At 47.5% G+C, this 19,008-nt stretch overlaps 1 protein-coding gene across 2 annotated transcripts in view; it reads right to left on the minus strand.

The window, feature by feature from the left end:
- pnkd (PNKD metallo-beta-lactamase domain containing) overlaps positions 1–19,008 on the minus strand; it is a 41,000-nt gene that overhangs the window by 14,604 nt on the left and 7,388 nt on the right. For both annotated transcript variants that reach the window (XM_067986998.1, XM_067986999.1), the window contains exons 2-5: positions 9,782–9,897; positions 7,680–7,792; positions 6,456–6,514; positions 5,776–5,868 (exon numbers count right to left, since the gene is read on the minus strand). In XM_067986998.1, the coding sequence (XP_067843099.1) occupies positions 5,776–5,868; positions 6,456–6,514; positions 7,680–7,792; positions 9,782–9,897 (381 nt within the window). The remainder of the gene's footprint in view (positions 1–5,775; positions 5,869–6,455; positions 6,515–7,679; positions 7,793–9,781; positions 9,898–19,008) is intronic.

A 19,008-nucleotide genomic window follows, 5' to 3' on the forward strand; every position in this document is an offset into this window, starting at 1 on the left:
AATACCAACATTTAATAGTTTCTTAACATTTAAAAATGTTAAAATGCCTACCAAATTGAATAACCTCACATTTCCCCACATTATACTCCATCTGCCACCTTCTTGCCCACTCACTTAACCTGTCTGTATCCCTTTGCAAACTCTTTGCTTCTTCCTTACTTTCCCACCAAGCTTTAAGAATCAAGGGATACAGAGCAAAAGCCCCATCAAAGGCTGGTAAATGGAGTTAAGGTACAAATCAGCCATGATCTAATTGAATGGCAGAGCAGGATCGAGGGGCTGAACACAAAGGTGACTCCAGTTTCCACACAGCGAGAGGACCCCTGAATCCGAGGAGAGTCCGGAACTAGGGGGCATAGTCTCTGGATAAGGGGTCGGCCATTTAGGTCCGAGATGAGGAGGAATTTCTTCACTCAGGGGGTTGTGAATCTTTGGAATTCTCTACCCCAGAGGGCTGTGGATGCTCAGTCGTTGAGTATATTCAAAGCTGAGATCGATCGACTTTTGGACTCTAGGGGAATCAAGGGATATGGGGATCGGGCGGGAAATTGGAGTTGAGGTCGAAGATCAGCCATGATCTGATTAAATGGCGGAGCAGGATCGAGGGGCCGTATGGCCTACTCCTATTTCTTACAAGGCGCACCCTTCAGAGAACTCACAACCTGGTAAGTGGAAGGTGCAGTTTGGCCTTGAAGGTGACGGGGAGCATTGCTCCAGTGGGCTCACAAGGCGTTGAGAGACGTCAGGCTGGAGGTAATCTCAGCTTCATCTCACAGAGACAATGCAAGAATCAGGAGAGCAGAGGAAAACTATAGAATCACCCAGCACAGGAGACCATTCGGTCCATCCTACCTGTGCCGGCCCACTCCTCCCCTGCTCTTTCTCCATAGCCCTGTAAATTTTCTCCCCTTCAAGTATTTATCCAATTCCATTTTGAAAGTTACTATTGAATCTGCTTCCACCGCCCTTTCAGGCAGCGCATTCCAGATCATAACAACTCACTGCGTAAAAAAAAATTCTCCTCATCTCACCTCTGGCCCTTTTGCAAATTACCTTAAATCTGTGACCTCTGGTTACCGACCCTCCTGTCGGTGGAAACAGTTTCTCCTTATTTACTCTATCAAAACCCTTCATGATTTTGAACACCTCTATTAAATCTCCTCATAGCCTTCTCTGTTCTAAGGAGAACGATCCCAGCTTTTCCAGTCTCTCCACATAACTGAAGTCCCTCATCCCTGGTACCATTCCAATAATTGTCCTCCGCACCCTCTTTAAGGCCTTGACATCCTTCCTAAAGTGTGGTTTGCAGAATTGGACACAATACTCCAGCTGGGGCCCAACCAGATTTCGTTTTCTTTTTTTAATTACATAAAGTGGCATCTGCCAAGAAAGCGTTGCAGAGAATGTGTCTTGAAACATTCCCTGAATACTTTGATAATTGGTGCTGATTCGAAACAGGCCACAGCTGCCCACATCAACATCTGCCGAGAGAAAACAGGCAAGGGGTGCGCAGGCAGCTAAATCAAGAGGGAAGCTGCAGCAAAAGGGCTCTAGGGTTGCCAACCCTCCTGGATTGTCCTGGAGTCTCCAGGAATTAATCTCCCGGGCACAGATGCGAGCGTCCCGGGAGAAAAAAAACTATAGTGTGTGTGTGTGTGTGTGTGTGTGTAAAAAACATTGTGGAAATGGGAAAGAAGGCCGTTTGATTTGGCAGTCAAGAATTATCCAATCGGGCAACAAAGAATCTGTTCGCTTCCCAATTGGCTCTGGGAAGGCAGCGCGCTGCAAGGATTGATGTGTCGGGCGACCAATGGTTGGAGTGTGTGTGTGTGTGTGTGTGTGTGTGCGTGCGTGTGCGGGAGGTCATGCGACAAAGCCTCCAGGAGCACGTCCAACCAGAGTTGGCAACCCTAAAGGAGCCCCCATAGAGACAGGGATAATCCTGTGCCCTGGGTACTTGCCAGGCCCTCCCCCTCCAAATCCTACTAATCGTACGCAAGCTTGGCGTCTCCTAGCTTCTGAACTAATCTCATATTCTCTCCTCCTCTCTCCTGCCCTTGGTGTTTGCACTGTGGGCCTTGGCCTGCCTTTCTTTCTCAGAATAAAAACAATTTTTTTTTTAAAAAAGTGGCGTGGAAACTCTGACTGAATGAAACCAGAGCGACAGGTTCAATAACTCAGGTGGGACAGTCAGCTTTCAATGATTAGGAGGATGAAGAAACGCCCAATTTACAACAGTGCTGGGAGGACAATAGATGGATCGAAACAAAAACAATTGACAATCAAATATTTTTCGACCTTACAACTCTTTCTTCCCCCATCCCCGGTCTCCTCAAAAATCCAGGTTAAAAGTTAGCTGCTTAAATTGTGCTCCAGTGTACTGAGTTTGGGAGAGGGGGACAGGTTGGGCAGAGGAAGGTAAAAGTCTAATTCTCTTCCTCTCCCCCCTCCCCACATTAGAATTTAATATTTTGTTGCAACAGGCCGATTCCTTGTATCCCTCCCCAGCCCCAGGGCACCCAGCCCAGACAAAAAAAAACACCAATTATAAAAAGGAGGAATTCAAATGCCCGAGCCAGAACACCAGCCTCAGTTAAGGTCAGAAGCGTCGTCTAAACCGGAAAACGCTGGGAATGCACAGCGCATCCAGTCAAATCCCGAGAGAATGGACAGGTTCAGCGCTACTGGTTGCAACCGTTAGCTGTGGCTCAGTGGGCCGCACTCTCGCCTCCGGGTCACGAGGTCGTGGGCTCAAGTCCCACCCCAGAGACTCGAGCCCATAATCCAGGCTGACGCTCCCAGTGCTAATACTGAGGGAGCGCTGCAACGTCGGAGATGAGACGTTAAACCGAGGACCCGTCTGCCCTCTCGGGTAAACGTAAAAGCCCCGTGGCACTACTTCGAAGAGCAGGGGAGTTCTCCCCGGTGTCCTGTGGGGGAATATTTATCCCTCATCCAACTCACTAAAAACAGATGATTTGGCACTGTTGTTTGTGGGATCTTGCTGTGCGCAAAGCTGGCTGTCGCGTTTCCCTACATTACAACAGTGACTGCACTTCAAAAAAGTACTTCGCTGGCTGTAAAGCGCTTTGGGACATCCGGAGGTCGTGAAAGGCCGCTTTAGAACCCTGCTGGTGGCAGATTTTCGATGCACGGGATCCCACTCGCGCACCAACACTACTGAAGATCAACACATCGGGTGTTCTGGATCCTGGCAGCAAAGGCAGTGTCAGTGTACGCAGCTTGCTGACAGCCTTGGCTCAGCGGTAGTGCTCTCGCCTCTGATTCAGAAGGTTTTGGGTTCAGGCCCCGCTCATAGAAATATACAGCGCAGATGGAGGCCATTCAGCCCATCGTGCCTGTGCCGGCTCTTTTAAAAGAGCTATCCAATTAGCCCTGAAAATTTCTCCTTTTCAAGTGTATGTAATTCTGTTTCGAAAGGTACTATTGAATCTGCTTCCACAACCCTTTCAGGCAGCGCATTCCAGATCATAAAGGGCTGTAGAAGTTTGGAACTCTCTTCCGCAAACGGCAACTGATACTAGCTCAATTGCTAAATTTAAATCTGAGATAGATAGCTTTTTGGCAACCAAAGGTATTAAGGGATATGGGCCAAAGGCAGGTATATGGAGTTAGATCACAGATCAGCCATGATCTTATCAAATGGCGGAGCAGGCATGAGGGGCTGAATGGCCTACTCCTGTTTCTATGTTCCTATAACAACTCGCTGCGTAAAAAAATATTCTCCTAATTTCCCCCCTGAATATTTTACCAATTGTCTTAAATCTGTGTCCTCTAGTCACCTACCCTCCTGGGAAACAGTTTCTCTTTATTTACTCTATCAAAACCAGTCATAATTTTGAAAACCTCTATTAAATCTCCCCTTAACTTTCTCTCAGCACTCCAAGGTCGTTCCCCCCCCCTCTCCAACATCTCAGGATGTGGGCAATATTGGCATGGCCCTGAGAAGGTGGTGGTGAGTTCCTCCTTGAACCGCTGCAGTCCTGATGGTGAAGAGGCCTCATCAGCAGCGTTAGGTAGGGAATTCCAGGATAACGACCCAGTGGCGGTGAAGCAGTACAAGTCAGGATGGTGTGTAACTTGGAGGAGACGGTGTCCCCACAACGTTGCTGCTCTTATCCCTCTCAGGTGGTAGAGATTGCAGAGAAGGGAGGTGCTTTCGAAATAAGCTTCTGCAGTGCATCCTGTGGATTGTTATTACCGTAGCCACAGCATGCCAGTGATGGAGAGGCTGGATATGGAGTCCAGCGGCTGGGGTGGGCGATAAAGCAAATTGCTGAGTCCTGGATGTGGTCGGGCTTCTTTTGTTGTTGCGGCTGCACCCAACCAGGCAGACAGTGAGTATTCCATCACGCTCCTGACCTAAGCCTTGTAGATGATGGAAAGTCATTGGGGGTGGGGGGTGGAGGGGTTGAGACACTCGTCGCAAGAGTGCCTGCCTCTGTCCTGCTCGCGTGGTGGGGACTGGCCGCTGGAGGCTTTTCCCTTTGACCCGCACTGACCTCGGTTTTGCTAGGCTTCTTGGTGCCACACTTGGTTGAATGCTGCCTCAATGTAGAGGGCAGCCACTCTCACCTCTCCATAAGTAAATAATCTAGGCTGACACTTCAGCACAGGACGCATTGTTGGGGTTGCCAGCTTTCAAATGAGATGTCAAACCTAAGCCCCAGTTGTCTGTTCAGGTGGACATTAAAGATCCCATCATAGACGGGCAAAATGGTGTTGAGGTACAGATCAGCCTGAGTGGCAGAACAAGCTCGAGGGGCTGAATGGCCTTGTCCTGTTACTCTGTTCCATGGCTGCTACTTGAAGAGCAGGGGGCTCACCCGGTGTCCTGGCCAACATTCATCCCTCAACCAACACCACCAAATACAGATTAACTGGTCCTTCATCTCATCGCCCTTTGTGGGACCCTGTAAGCAAGTTGTTTGGCCCATTTGCCTACAAGAACAGCGACTACACTTCAAAAGTAATTCACTGGCTGTGAAGTGCTTTGGGACGTCCAGAAGACGTGAAAGGCTCTATATAAATCAAGTTACTTCTTGCTCTTCAGAGGAGGAACTGAAAAGAAATAGGCATAAATATATACCGGGGAGTGGGTGTTTGATTTTATAGACTCCGACGAGCATTTGTACAGCACTGTTACTGACAATGCAGCAAACATCGGAAGCCGCTTCAGAGGAGAAAGGATTGAGGGAGTTCCAAAGTATGAGGCAAAGACAGCCAGGTGTGACTGATAGGAGGGGGGGGGGGGGGGAAGGGAAGGGAGGCAGAGTTGCAGGACCAAAGGGCATTGGCTTAAATGCAAGGCTGAAAGAAGTTAAAAGTCACAAAGGCATTTGTAGATGAGGATTTTTAATTCAATGTTTTGGTGAAAACAAGGACAGGTGAGCTGGGTGTAGTTGGACAGTGATGCAAATGGCAACATTTTAGACAAGTTAGCGTTTGGGTAGAGTGGAGCTCAGGAGGGGGTTGGGAGTCGAGTTTGGAGGGAACGAAAGACTAGGGTACTGGCAGTTCAGGGATTAAGCAAGGGCAGGTGATGTTGTGAAGGGTAAAATAGGTGGACATGGCAATGGATAAGCTATATGGGGTTTAAAGCTCAGTTTAGGGTTGAACAGGACCAGTCTTTTTAAAAAAAAAGAATACACCCTTTCTGATAATGGTTACAGAAAGTTACCCTCCCTTGTACTCCAAGTGTTCCCATCTCCCAGTGCCCTGCTCGATCATAAAAGCGATAAACACAGTACTTACTTCGTGAGTCCAGGAATGTTATCTCTGGAGGTACCATACACCCTGCAAGATTTGTAGATTTTCTTCAGTGCCTTGTTCCCGCCACTGTGATCCCTACAAAAATGAGAGGGGGGGGGTGGGAAAAAAAAAGAGAAAAATAATTAGGAATAAGCCTCAGTCTGTCCCCACTCACTACATTTTGCATGAAGCACTATCAGATTCCAGGTTTTATCCAAAGGGAAAAAGGCACTACTCGATGTAGCACAAAACGAAACAGACCAGAAGGTCCTGTGTTAATTTCCAGTCTGTACTAAATTGTCTGATCTCAACTGTGGCAGTAGCTGAGATACAACAATTGTCTTCAGCACCTGAAGGCAAGATGTGGGGGAGAAGATACACCAAACAGGGAATCTGCCTCTGATCACTATGCAGTGACCCCTCGCTGGAAAAAATGCCTGTATGGACAACAACTCAGGCTGTCGTGATACCCTCTATGGTCGAATAGCTCACCAGCACTAACTGCCTAGGCTTGCACATGAAGAATAAGCCACTGGGGTTGCCAGGTGCCTGTGGAACTGTAGCTCAGGACACGTTGTCACCTACAGGACAGGATTTGGGGAGGGTGGGGCAGAGTTATAAAATCACAGAAAATAAAACTTTTCAAAAAAAGTGTGTGAAACTCTCATCAGCTCACAACTCACCAGTGTTTGTGTGTCGTGAGAATTGCTTCCAGAGTCGCACCCTCCTGTTCAAGACATGCCTGAAAAATCAAAATAAAACAGGTGGAAACAACATATATAGTTAGATTCTTTTGGGGAATTTTTGGACGAAATGTAATGGTGCCAGAAACACTTCCACTTTTTGGACCCAGCATCAGCATCAAGCAAGTTAGATAATGTTCCCTCTACACTGCACTATCCCAGGGCAGGTACAGCACGGGTTAGATACAGATTAAAGCTCCCTCTACACTGTCCCATCAAACACTCCCAGGGCAGGTACAGCATGGGTTAGATTCAGAGTAAAGCTCCCTCTACACTGTCCCATCAAACACTCCCAGGGCAGGTACAGCATGGGTTAGATACAGAGTAAAGCTCCCTCTACACTGCCCCATCAAACACTCCCAGGGCAGGTACAGCACGGGTTAGATACAGAGTAAAGCTCCCTCTACACTGCCCCATCAAACACTCCCGGGGCAGGTACAGCACGGGTTAGATACAGAGTAAAGCTCCCTCTACACTGCCCCATCAAACACTCCCGGGGCAGGTACAGCACGGGTTAGATACAGAGTAAAGCTCCCTCTACACTGTCCCATCAAACACTCCCAGGGCAGGTACAGCATGGGTTAGATACAGAGTAAAGCTCCCTCTACACTGTCCCATCAATTCCAACCTCAGAAGAGGGCTTCCTACTGCTCGAATTAGACATTTTTCCGATTCCTATCTCGTGGCCTCTTGAGCGAGATTACCAATTATTGTGACACATGGGGCAGTTTTGTTCTGTACTCCCAGATCCACCAGGGAAAGATTGGACTGAACCTCTCCAAAAATATTTCACACAGGGCCCTTGCAGTCAGCAGACATTGGGGATTCATTCATTCCACCCTCTTGGCATGGATTCAACCCCAGGCGTCATGAATGAAAGGCCAATGTCTAACCCACTATAACCCAATATCCAGCTCCACTTACACCAAACCTGTTCCACGTCAGTTGGGTTGCTGTGAGCAGGACAGCCACTTCCCCAGAGCCCGGGAGAGAAATCACTCTGGGCCCTGCCAGCACACACCTCCCAGCAGTGGAGGGCGACCTTGGCAAGAGCTCGTTGGTGGGTTTCTTCCCCTTGCACTAGGCCGGGGAGGGGGTGTTGCACGATCGAGGGAGCCAGCGAGAAGGCAACAACCATTGTTACACAGAACACGGGCAACTTACCTGGACAATTAGTGGATCGGAAGGATCGACAGCGACAGCAACATTCGACGTTGTGTCAATGATCACGTAGCTGTAATTGTCTGACAATACCGGGATGGGAAGAATTTTCATACCTGAAAATCAGTATGGACAGATCACCACATGGAGAGACATGGCGAAGCCCCTAGATGCACTATCCCTTCCTCCAACTACCCCCCCCCCCCCCCTCACCAACCCCTCACCCCCAACTCCCCTCTCCCCACCCCCAACTTCCACCCCCTCCTAACCCCCCAAATTCTGCCCCCCCCAACTTACACCCCTCCCTCAACTCCTCCCCCCAAAACAAGAACCCCGACTGATTTCTCCAGGGGTACCAATGCTAGTTGGAAGTCTGACTGATTTACTGCTTCCTAACCCAGAGGTCCTGCCAAGCTGGTGCTAATATTAGCAACAACTTGCATTTATATAGCGCCTTTAATGTAGTAAAAACATCCCAAGGCACTTCAAAAGCGCGATCAAACAAAAATTGGCACTGATCCACATAAAGAGATATTAAGAGAGGTGACTAAAAGCTTGGTCAAAGAGGTTGGTTTTAAAGAGGGACTTAAATAGAGGAGAGAAAGGTAGAGAGATGGAGAGGATTAGAGAGGGAATTCCAGGGCTTAGGGCCGAGGCAGCTGAAGGCACGGCTACCAATACTGAAGCTATGAAAATTGGGGACCTGCAAGAGACCAGAACTAGAGGAGCGCAGAGATCTCGGAGGGTTGTAGGGCTAAAGGAGGATAGAGAGATAGGGAGGGTCAAGGCCATGGAGGTATTTGAAGACAAGGACGAGAACTTTAAAATCGAGGCGTTGCCAGACTGGAAGCCAATGTAGGTCAGCGAGCACCGGGGTGATGGGTGAAGGGGACTTGGTGCGAGTTAGGATATGGGCAGCAGAGTTTTGGATGAGCTCAAGTTTACGGAGGATGAAAGATGGGAGGCCAGCCAGGAGAGCATTGGAATAGTCAAGTCTGGAGGTAACAAAGGCATGGATGAGGGTTTCAGCAGCAGATGAGCTGAGGCAGGGGCGGAGACGGATGATGTTACGGAGGTGGAAGTAAGCGATCTTCATGATGGAGAAGTTATGGGGTCTGAAGCTCAACTCAGGGGCAATTTGGGCGTTGTGGTTGCGAACAGCCTGGTTCAGCTCAGACAGTGGCAGGGAAGGGTATGGGGTCGGTGGCTAGGGAATGGAGTTTGTGGCGGGGGCTGAAGACAATGACTTCGGTCTTCCCAATATTTAATTAGGAAATTTCTGCTCATCCAATACTGGATGTCAAACAAGCAGTGTGACACATCAGCAAATCAGAGACTGCTCTCGGTAGGTGGAAACACCCATTCCCAAACTTGTTCTTCTTGTACACGTCGAACTATAAAAATAAGAGTGTCAGGGACAAGGTATATAAGGAGCGACTGTGCATTAAATACAAGCTCGGCAGAGCCTGAAACTTCTCTCAAGTTTTGTAAAAATCCCCCTCTACCCAAGAAAATTTGCTGCTTCCCAATGTTCTTAGGCTTCCGTCCACTGGGTTATATAAAAAAAACTCAGTCATACAGCACCTTTTGTGATCTCAGGGTGTCCCAAACCACTTCACAACCAAAGAATTAGTTCTGAAGTGCAGTCACCGTCGTTAACATGGGGCAAACACAGCAGCCGATTTGCACATAGCAAGATCCCATAAACGAGTTGAGTGACCAGTTAATCTGTTTCGGTTGCATGGCCAGGACAATTCACCTGCTCTCCCTCAAAGACATGGCGCCTTTTTACACCCACCCAAGCAGGCAGAGGGGTCATCGGGACTCCTCAGGCAGTGCAGCACCCCCTCAGTACTGCACAGAAGTGTTGGACTAGATTATGGGCTCAAGTCTCTGGAGTGGGGCTTGAACCCATGACCTTCCGACTTGGCTCGGTGGTAAAAGACTGGATCTTCTGTTGACAGAAGCCCATTTAATGCTCATTCCCGATGATCCCAAGCTCCAGCTTGCAGACCAGTGAATCGCCACAGAACCCGATCGGCATCCCATAAGAAATCAATTGAGGAGGGGGCGGCTACCCCTCCGTCAATCAACAGAGAACTTACTGTTAATGATCTTGGGACAGACGACGGAGTGGCCAGTGGGATAATTTTCTCGAGTCTTCCTCAATTGCTTCTTGTGAAAAACGTACCCTAGTCTGGTCCTTGTATACAGTGTGTACCTGAAACAGAGCATCAGCTATTAGCGGGTATGTGGAGATGGGAGAGAGACAGGGTCACATTAAAGGAAATTATTTTTGCATTAGTAAAGGGCGAGACGAGTCAGTGCTACACAACTGCAATTTATTAACATCTAGCATTCCCAGGTCAGGGGCAGCATGTATTAGATGCAGCACTGGACACCCTCTACGCTGCCTTCACAATATACCTCAGCTCCCAATCTCAGAAACCTGCCAGCACACATCCGAGTGAGGTCTGACAAACAGTCTATTCCTGAAACATTAACCTGACTGACCTGCTGTGTATTGCCAGCATTTTCTGTTTTTAATTTCAATTTCCAGTATGTGCAGGGCCTTTTGTTCATTGCATTGCCCAGAGGCTGCTAGAGTTCAGTGCATCTAATTGAATGATCCAACTCAGCAAATCCACAGCATGGTTATTAAACAGCCCGGGTCTGAAACTCAGATTCCTACTGAATCAGGGCTTTGCTGTGAATCATTTGACACAATCAACATCATACAGTCACCATGGCGTGAGACAGCACATTGCTTTCAACAACAACAAAGTGCATTTATATATTGCCTTTAACGTAGTAGAACATCCCCAGGCGCTTCACAGGAGCGTTATCAGATAAAATTTGACACCGAGCCACATAAGGAGACCTCCTCCGCCTGGCTGAACTTGTTCTTACGCTGAACAACTTCTCCTTTGACTCCACTCACATCCTCCAAATAAAAGGTGTCGCTATAGGAAACTGTATGGGTCCTAGCTAAACCTGCCCTTTTTTTTAAAAAGATACATAGAACATTCTTTGTTCCTCAGGACCCCTCCATCACCTTTTTAACCCGGTACATTGATGACTGTATCGGTGCAGTTTCCTGCTCTGGCCCCAAACTGGAAAATTTCATCAACTTTGCTTCCAATTTCCACCCTGCGCTCGCCCTCACATGGTCCATCTCCAACTCTTCCCTTCCCTTCCCCGACTTCTCTATTTCCATTTCTGGGATAGGCTGTCAACCAATATCTATTATAAGTCCACCAACTCCCTCAGCTACCTTGATTACACTTCCTCCCACCCCGCTTCCTGTAAGGACTCTATTCCATTCTCCCAGTTTCTTTGTCTCCGTCGCATCTGTTCTGACGATACCACCTTCTGAACTAGTGCTTCCGATATGTCTTCCTATTTCCTCAACCGAGTTGACAGGGCCCTTGACCTTAACCGTCTTATTTCCCACACTTCTGCCCTCACCCCTATCCCTCCCTCCCCGAACCACGATAGGCTCACCCTTGTCCTCACCTTCCGCCCCACCAGCCTCCACATTCAACAGATGATCCTCCGCCATCTCCACGCGATGCCACCACCAAACACATCTTTCCCCTCCCCTTTCAACGTTCCGAAAGGACCATTCCCTCCGCGACACCCTGGTCCACTCTTCCATCACCCGCTCTCCTTCCCACAGCACCTTCCCGTGCGAGCGCAGGAGATGCACCACCTGCCCTTTCACCTCCTCCCTTCCCACCGTCCAGGGCCCCAAACACTCCTTCCAAGTGAAACAACGATTTACTTGTACTTCTTTCAATTCAGTATACTGTATTCGCTGCTCACAATGCGATCTCCTCTACATTGGGGAGACCAAACGCAGATTGGGTGATCTCTTTGCTGAACACCTCTGCTCAGTCCACAAGCGTAACCCTGATCTTCCAGTCGTTTGCCATTTTAATTCTCCATCTCGCTTCCACTCTGACCTCGGCCTCCTACACTGTTCCAATGAAGCTCAACGGAAGCTCGATGAACATCACCTCATCTTTTGTTTAGGTACTTTACAACCCTCCGGACTCAACACTGATTTCAAAACTTCAGACCATAACCACTGCTCCCATTTTTTCGGGCAGCCAGTGCTGGTAATGGTTCTGCTGTTGCCATTTTTACCTCCTCTAGACCCATCGTTTGTTTCATTACTTGTCCCATTCCCACCCTCCTTGCCTTGCACCATCATCCCTTTTGTCATTTAATCACTCCTGCCCTCCACCATATCATAGACCTTCCCTTTTCTTCTTTCCTCCCCTCCCTCCTTTCCCTGACTCGGTACTTGCTTAAAAAACTGTTAAATCTTTAACTTCTTCCAGTTCTAATGAAAGGTCATTGATCTGAAACCTTAACTCTGTTTCTTTCTCCACAGATGCTGCCTGACTTGCTGAGTATTTCCAGCATTTTCTGTTTTTATTTCAGTACTGCTGCACTGTCAGAGGTGCCGTCTTTCGGATGAGACGTTAAACCGAGGCCCTCTCCGCCCTCTGAGGTGGTCGTAAAAGATCCTGCGGCACTATTTCGAAGAAGAGCAGAGTTCTCCCCAGTGTCCTGACCAATGTCAAACAACATCACAAACAGACTAACTGATCATTTATTTCATTCCTGTTTATGGGACCATGCTGGGCCCAAATTGGCTGCCACGTTTCCTACATTACAACAGTTCAAAAGTACTTGATTGGCAGTAAAGAACTTTAGGACGTCCTATGGTCATGAAAGGCATGATATAAATACAACTACTTTCTTTTCTTCAACTAATGAAGCAAATCAGCCTGTTGAGTTAAATGTGGGCAATATCTTGGAGCAGTGACCATATCCAAGAGTGGGAGGAGAGTCCGGAGAGGTGAGCGCAGTGAGTGTAAAAGGAGAGTCCGGAGAGCGGAAGAGAGTCCGAGAGGTGTACGCAGTGTAAATCTAAGGCAAGTCATGGCAGCAGAGCTCGCACCTGTGATATGCTCCTCCTGCACTATGTGGGAAGTCATGGATACTACCGGTGTCCCTGGCGACCATGTGTGCAGGAAGTGTGTCCCGCTGCAGCTACTGGCTAATCGCATTTCGGAGCTGGAGCTGTGGGTGGATTCACTGTGGAGCATCCGTGATGTTGAGATTATCGTGGATAGCACGTTCAGTGAGGTGGTCACACCGCAGGTAAAGATTACGCAGGCAGAAAGGAAATGGGTGACCGCCAGGCAGCGTAAAAGGCCTAGGCAGGTAGAGCAGGAGTCCCCTGGGGCCATCTCCCTCTCAAACAGATATAACGCTTTGGATACTGTTGGGGGAGATGGCTTATCAGGGGAAAGCAGCAAGAGCCAAGGTCGTGGCACCACGGGTGGCTCTGCTGAACAGGAGGGGAGGAATAAGAGTGGCAGGGCTACAGTGATAGGGGATTCAATTGTAAGGGGAAAAGACAGACGTTTCCGCGGCCGCAAACGTGACTCCAGGATGGTATGTTGCCTCCCAGGTGCTAGGGTCAAGGATGTCATGGAGCAGCTGCAGGGCATTCTGGAGGGAGAGGGTGAACAGCCAGTAGTTGCGGTCGATATCGGTACCAACGACATAGGTAAAAAAAAGGGATGAGGTCCTGCAAGGTGAATTTAAGGAGTTAGGAGATAAATTAAAAAGCAGGACCTCAAAAGGTAGTGATCTCAGGATTACTACCAGTGCCACGTGCTAGTGAGTATAGGAACAGGAGAATAGACCAGATGAATGCGTGGCTGCAGGGATGGTGGGAGAGATTTAGATTCCTGGGACATTGGGACCAGTTCTGGGGAAGGTGGGACCTGTACAAGCGGGACGGGTTACACCCGAGCAGGACCGGGACCTATGTCCTCGTGGGGGTGTTTGCTAGTGCTGTTGGGGAAGGTTTAAACTAGAATGGCAGGGGGATGGGAACCTGAGCAGGGAGACAGAGGAAAGGGAAACAAGGATAGAAACAAAAGGCAGAAAGAAGCAATAGTCGAAGGCAGAGAAAACAAGGGCAAAAAACAAATAGGGCCACAGTGCAAAATAAAACTAAGATGACTAGCAATCTTAAAAAGACAAGTCTAAAGGCATTGTGTCTTAAAGCGCAGAGTATTCGCAATAAGGTAGATGAATTAACAGCGCAGATAGATATTAACAGTTATGATATAGTTGCGATTACGGAGACATGGCTGCAGGGTGACCAAGGATGGGAACTGAACATCCAGGGGTATTCAATATTTAGGAAGGACAGGCAAAAAGGGAAAGGAGGTGGGGTAGCATTGTTAGTAAAGGAGGAAATCAATGCAATAGTGAGGAAGGATATTGGCTCGGAAAATCACCATGTGGAATCTGTATGGGTGGAGCTAAGAAACACCAAGGGGCAGAAAACGTTGGTGGGGGTTGTCTGTAGGCCCCCAAACAGTAGTGGAGATGTAGAGGAGGGCATTAAACAGGAAATTAGAGACGCATGCAAGAAGGGTACAACTATAATCATGGGTGACTTTAATCTATGTATAGATTGGTCAAACCAAATTAGCAATAATACTGTGGGGGAGGAATTCCTGGAGCGTGTATGTGATGGTTTTCTAGACCAATACATTGAGGAACCAACTAGAGAACAGGCGATCCTAGACTGGGTATTGTGCAATGAGAAAGGATTAATTAACAATCTTGTGTGGGGTCCCTTAGGGAAGAGCGACCATAACATGATAGAAATCCTCATTAAAATGGAGAGTGAAGTAGTTGAATCCGAAACTAGGGTCCTGAATCTAAATAAAGGAAATTACGAAAGTATGAGGTGCGAGTTGGCTATGATAGATTGGGGAACTTTACTAAAAGGGATGATGGTGGATAGGCAATGGCTAATATTTAAAGAACGTGTGAAGGAATTAAAACAATTATTCATTCCTGTCTGGCACAAAAATAAAACAGGAAAGGTGGCTCAACTGTGGCTTACAAAAGAAATTAGGGATAGTATTAAAGCGGCAAGCCTGAGCATTGGGAGCAGTTCAGAATTCAGCAAAGGAGGACAAAGAGATTGACTAAGAGGGGAAAAAAATCGAGTAGGAGAGTAAACTAGCAGAGAACATAAAAACTGACTGTAAAAGCTTCTATAAATATGTCACGAGAAAAAGATTAGTGAAGACAAATGTAGGTCCCTTACAGTCAGAAATGGGGGAAATTATAATGGGGAACAAAGAAATGGCAGAACAATTAAACACATACTTTGCTTCTGTCTTCACAAAGGAGGACACAAATAACCTCCTGGAAATGTTAGGGAACCAAGGGTCTAGTGAGAGGGAGGAACTGAAGGAAACCAGTATTAGTAAAAAAAAGTGCTAGGGAAATTAATGGGGCTAAAGGCTGACAAATCCTCAGGGCCTGATAATCTACATCCCAGAGTACTAAAGGAAGTGGCCCTGGAAATAGTGGATGCATTGGTGGTCATCGTCCAAAATTCTATAGACTCTGGAACAGTTCCTACAGATTGGAGGGTGGCAAATGTAACCCCACTATTTAAAAAAGGAGGGAGAGAAAAAAAAACAGGAATTACAGACCAGTTAGCCTAACATCAGCAGTGGGGAAAATGCTAGAGTCTATTATAAAAGATGTGATAACAGAACACTTGGAGGGCATTAACGGGATTGGACAAAGTCAGCATGGGTTTATGAAAGGGAAATCATGCTTAACAAATCTACTGGAGTTTTTTGAGGATGTAACTAGTGGAATAGACAGGGGAAAACCAGTGGATGTGGTGTACTTGGATTTTCAGAAGGCTTTTGATAAGGTCCCACACATGAGGTCAGTGTGCAAAATTAAAGCACATGGGATTGGGGGGAATATACTGGCATGGATTGAGAATTGGTTGACAGACAGGAAACAGAGAGTAGGAATAAACGGGTCTTTTTCCAGGTGGCAGGCAGTGACTAGTGGGGTACCGCAGGGATCAGTGCTTGGGCCCCAGCTATTCACAATATATATCGGTGATTTGGATGAGGGAACTAAATGTAACATTTCCAAGTTTGCAGACGACACAAAGCTGGGGTGGAATATGAGTTGTGAGGAGGATGCAAAGAGCCTCCAATGTGATTTAGACAAGTTGGGTGAGTGGGCAAGAACATGGCAGATGCAGTATAACATGGATAAATGTGAGGTTATCCACTTTGGTTGTAAAAACAGAAAGGCAGATTATCTGAATGGTGATAGATTGGGAAAAGGGGAGGTGCAACGAGACCTGGGTGTCCTTGTACACCAGTCGCTGGAAGCGAGCATTCAGGTGCAGCAAGCAGTTAGGAAGGCGAATGGTATGTTGGCCTTCATTGCAAGAGGATTTGAGTACAGGAGCAGGGATGTCTTACTGCAGTTATACAGGGCCTTGGTGAGAGCACATCTGGAGTATCGTGTGCAGTTTTGGTCTCCTTATCTGAGGAAGGATGTCCTTGCCATGGAGGGAGTGCAACGAAGGTTTACCAGGATGATTCCTGGGATGGCAGGACTGACGTATGAGGAGAGATTGGGTCGACTAGGCCTATATTCACTACAGTTTAGAAGAATGAGAGATGAGCGCATCGAAACATATAAAATTCTAACAGGACTAGACAGACTAGACGCAGGGAGGATGTTCCCGATGGCTGGGGAGTCCAGAACCAGGGGTCACAGTCTCAGGATACGGGGTATGCCATTTAGAACCGAGATGAGGAGAAATTTCTTCACTCAGAGGGTGGTGAACCTGTGGAATTCTTTACCGCAGAAGGCAGTGGAGGCCAAGTCATTAGATGTATTCAAGAAGGAGATAGATATATTTCTTAATGCTAAAGGGGATCAAGGGATATGGGGAAAAAAGCAGGAACAGGGTACTGAGTTAGACGATCAGCCATGATCATTTTAAATGGCGGAGCAGGCCCGAAGGGTCCAACGGCCTACTCTTGCTCCTATTTTCTATGTTTCTATATAAAGGTTTAAGTTCAAATAAAAAAGGGCGGAAAAGTTAGGAGAGAAACAAGGACAGCAGATTGGATTAGGGCAGATTTTAGAAAGATCAGTAGTGAGCTGGCTGAGGTGAGGTGGAAGGGGAGAAATTTTCTCCAACTAAATATTGGGAAGACCGAAAACATTGTTTTCAGATCCCGCCACAAACTCCGTTCCCTGGACACCGACTCCATCCCTCTCCCTGGCCACTGTCTGAGGCTGAACCAGACCGTTCGCAACCTTAGCGTCCTATTTGACCCCGAGATGAGCTTCCGACCACATATCCGCTCCATCACCAAGACCGCCGACTTCCACCTCCATAACATCGCCCGCCTCCGCCCCCTGCCTCAGCCCATCTGCTGCTGAAACCCTCATCCGTGCCTTTGTTACCTCTGGACTTGGCTATTCCAATGCTCTCCTGGCCGGCCCCCCATCTTCCACCCTCCATAAACTTGAGCTCATCCAAAACTCCGCTGTCCGTATCCTAACTTGCACCAAGACCCGAACACCCATCACCCCTGTGCTCACTGACCTACAATGGCTCCCAGTCCGGCAACGCCGCTATTTTAAAATTCTTATCCTCATTTTCAAATCCCTCCATGGCCTCGCCCCTCCCTAGCTCTGTAACCTCCTCCAGCCCTACAACCCTCTGACATCTCTGCGCTCCTCCAATTCTTGCCTCTTGCACATCACCGATTTTAATCACTCCACCACTGGCGGCCGTGCCTTCAGCTGTCTAGACCTTAAGCTCTGGAATTCCCTCCCTAAACCCCTCTCTTCTCCTTTAAGATGCTGCTTAAAACCTACCTCTTTGACCAAGCTTTTGGTCACCTGTCCTAATACCTCCTTATGTGGCTTGGTGTCAAATTTTGTCTGATAATCACTCCTGTGAAACACCTTGGGACGTTTTACTACATTAAAGGCGTAATATAAATGCAAGTTGTTGTTATTGTTATTATTGGTTCACAGGTTCTGGAGAGCGTCAGTGGGACTGTTCTTATAAAGAAGACTGCAAAGTTGCAGAATAAATGCATACCATTAAAAAAAACTACTTCAAGTTTCAGAAGGCACTGGGCAAATAAAGAGGTCAGGAAGGAACTAGTTTTGAAGAACAGGGCGTATGGGGCCTCGTCCAGTGACCCCTACTGGAAAGTGGTAGTTCTGAATTGACTCTGGCGATGCACATCATGGTAGAATAGCCCACCAACACCCACTGTCTAGCCTCACACACACACAAAGAATAGCCTGAAAGAAAGGTTGGGGGAAATCCCAAATTAACAACAGGCAAAATTTTGGGACTACACGGAGCAGGACCATCAGCGCCCGAGGAAGGGGTTAAGGTCTCTGGTGAAATTTTTCTTCAGAATAGGGAGAGACAGGAACTGCTGGTGAACAGCCAAATTTGGGGAGGATGGTGCCCATGGGACTGCCTGGTGCTGAGAGTCTGGCTGTTCATGACTGTCGTCCCGGGTCACTCACCGGACTGTCCGGGAGACTCCAGGTCAATCTGGGAAGGTTAGCAGTAACAACGTGCATTTATATGGCACCTTTAACATAATAAACATCCCAAGGCGCTTCACAGGAGCGATCATCAATCAAAATTTGACACCGGGCCACATAAGGAGATATTAGGACAGGTGACCAAAAGCTTGGTCAAAGAGTTGGATTTTGAGGATCGTCTTACATAGCAACAAGAAGAGGCCATTCAGCCCCTCGAGCCTGTTCTGCCATTCAATGAGATCATGGCTGATCTGTATCTTAACTCCATCTACCCACCTTGGTTCCATATCCGTTAATACACTTGGCTAGCAAAAATCTATCGATCTCATTTTTAAAATTGTTAATTGAGCTAGCATCTATAGCTTTTTGTGGGAAAGAGTTCCACATTTCTACCATCCTTTGCGTGAAGAAGTGTTTCCTAACTTCTCTCCTAGCTCTGATTTTAAGGTTATGTTCCCTTGTCCTAGACTCCCCCACCAGCTGAATAAGTTTCTCTCTACCTACCCTATCAATTCCTTTCAAAATCTTGATTACCCCTTAACCATCTATATTCTAGGGAATACAAGCCTTGTTTATGTAATCTCTTCTAATCTCAACCTTGGAGCACTGGTAACATTCTGGTGAATCTGCACTATACTCCTTCCAAGGCCAATATATCCTTTCTAAAGTGATAAGCCCAGGACACAGTACTCCAGATGTGGTTAACCAGGGCTTTGTATAGCTGTAGCAAAACTTCCTCCCCTTTATATTCTAGTCCTCCTGTTATAAAGGCTCACATTCCATTAGTCTTTTTGATTATTTTTTGTAGCTGACCACTACATTTTAGTGATCTGTGTACTTAGATCCCTAAATCTCTTTGGACCGTCACCATTTT

This window comes from Heptranchias perlo, chromosome 7, assembly GCF_035084215.1.
Source record: "Heptranchias perlo isolate sHepPer1 chromosome 7, sHepPer1.hap1, whole genome shotgun sequence".
NCBI lineage: Eukaryota > Metazoa > Chordata > Chondrichthyes > Hexanchiformes > Hexanchidae > Heptranchias > Heptranchias perlo.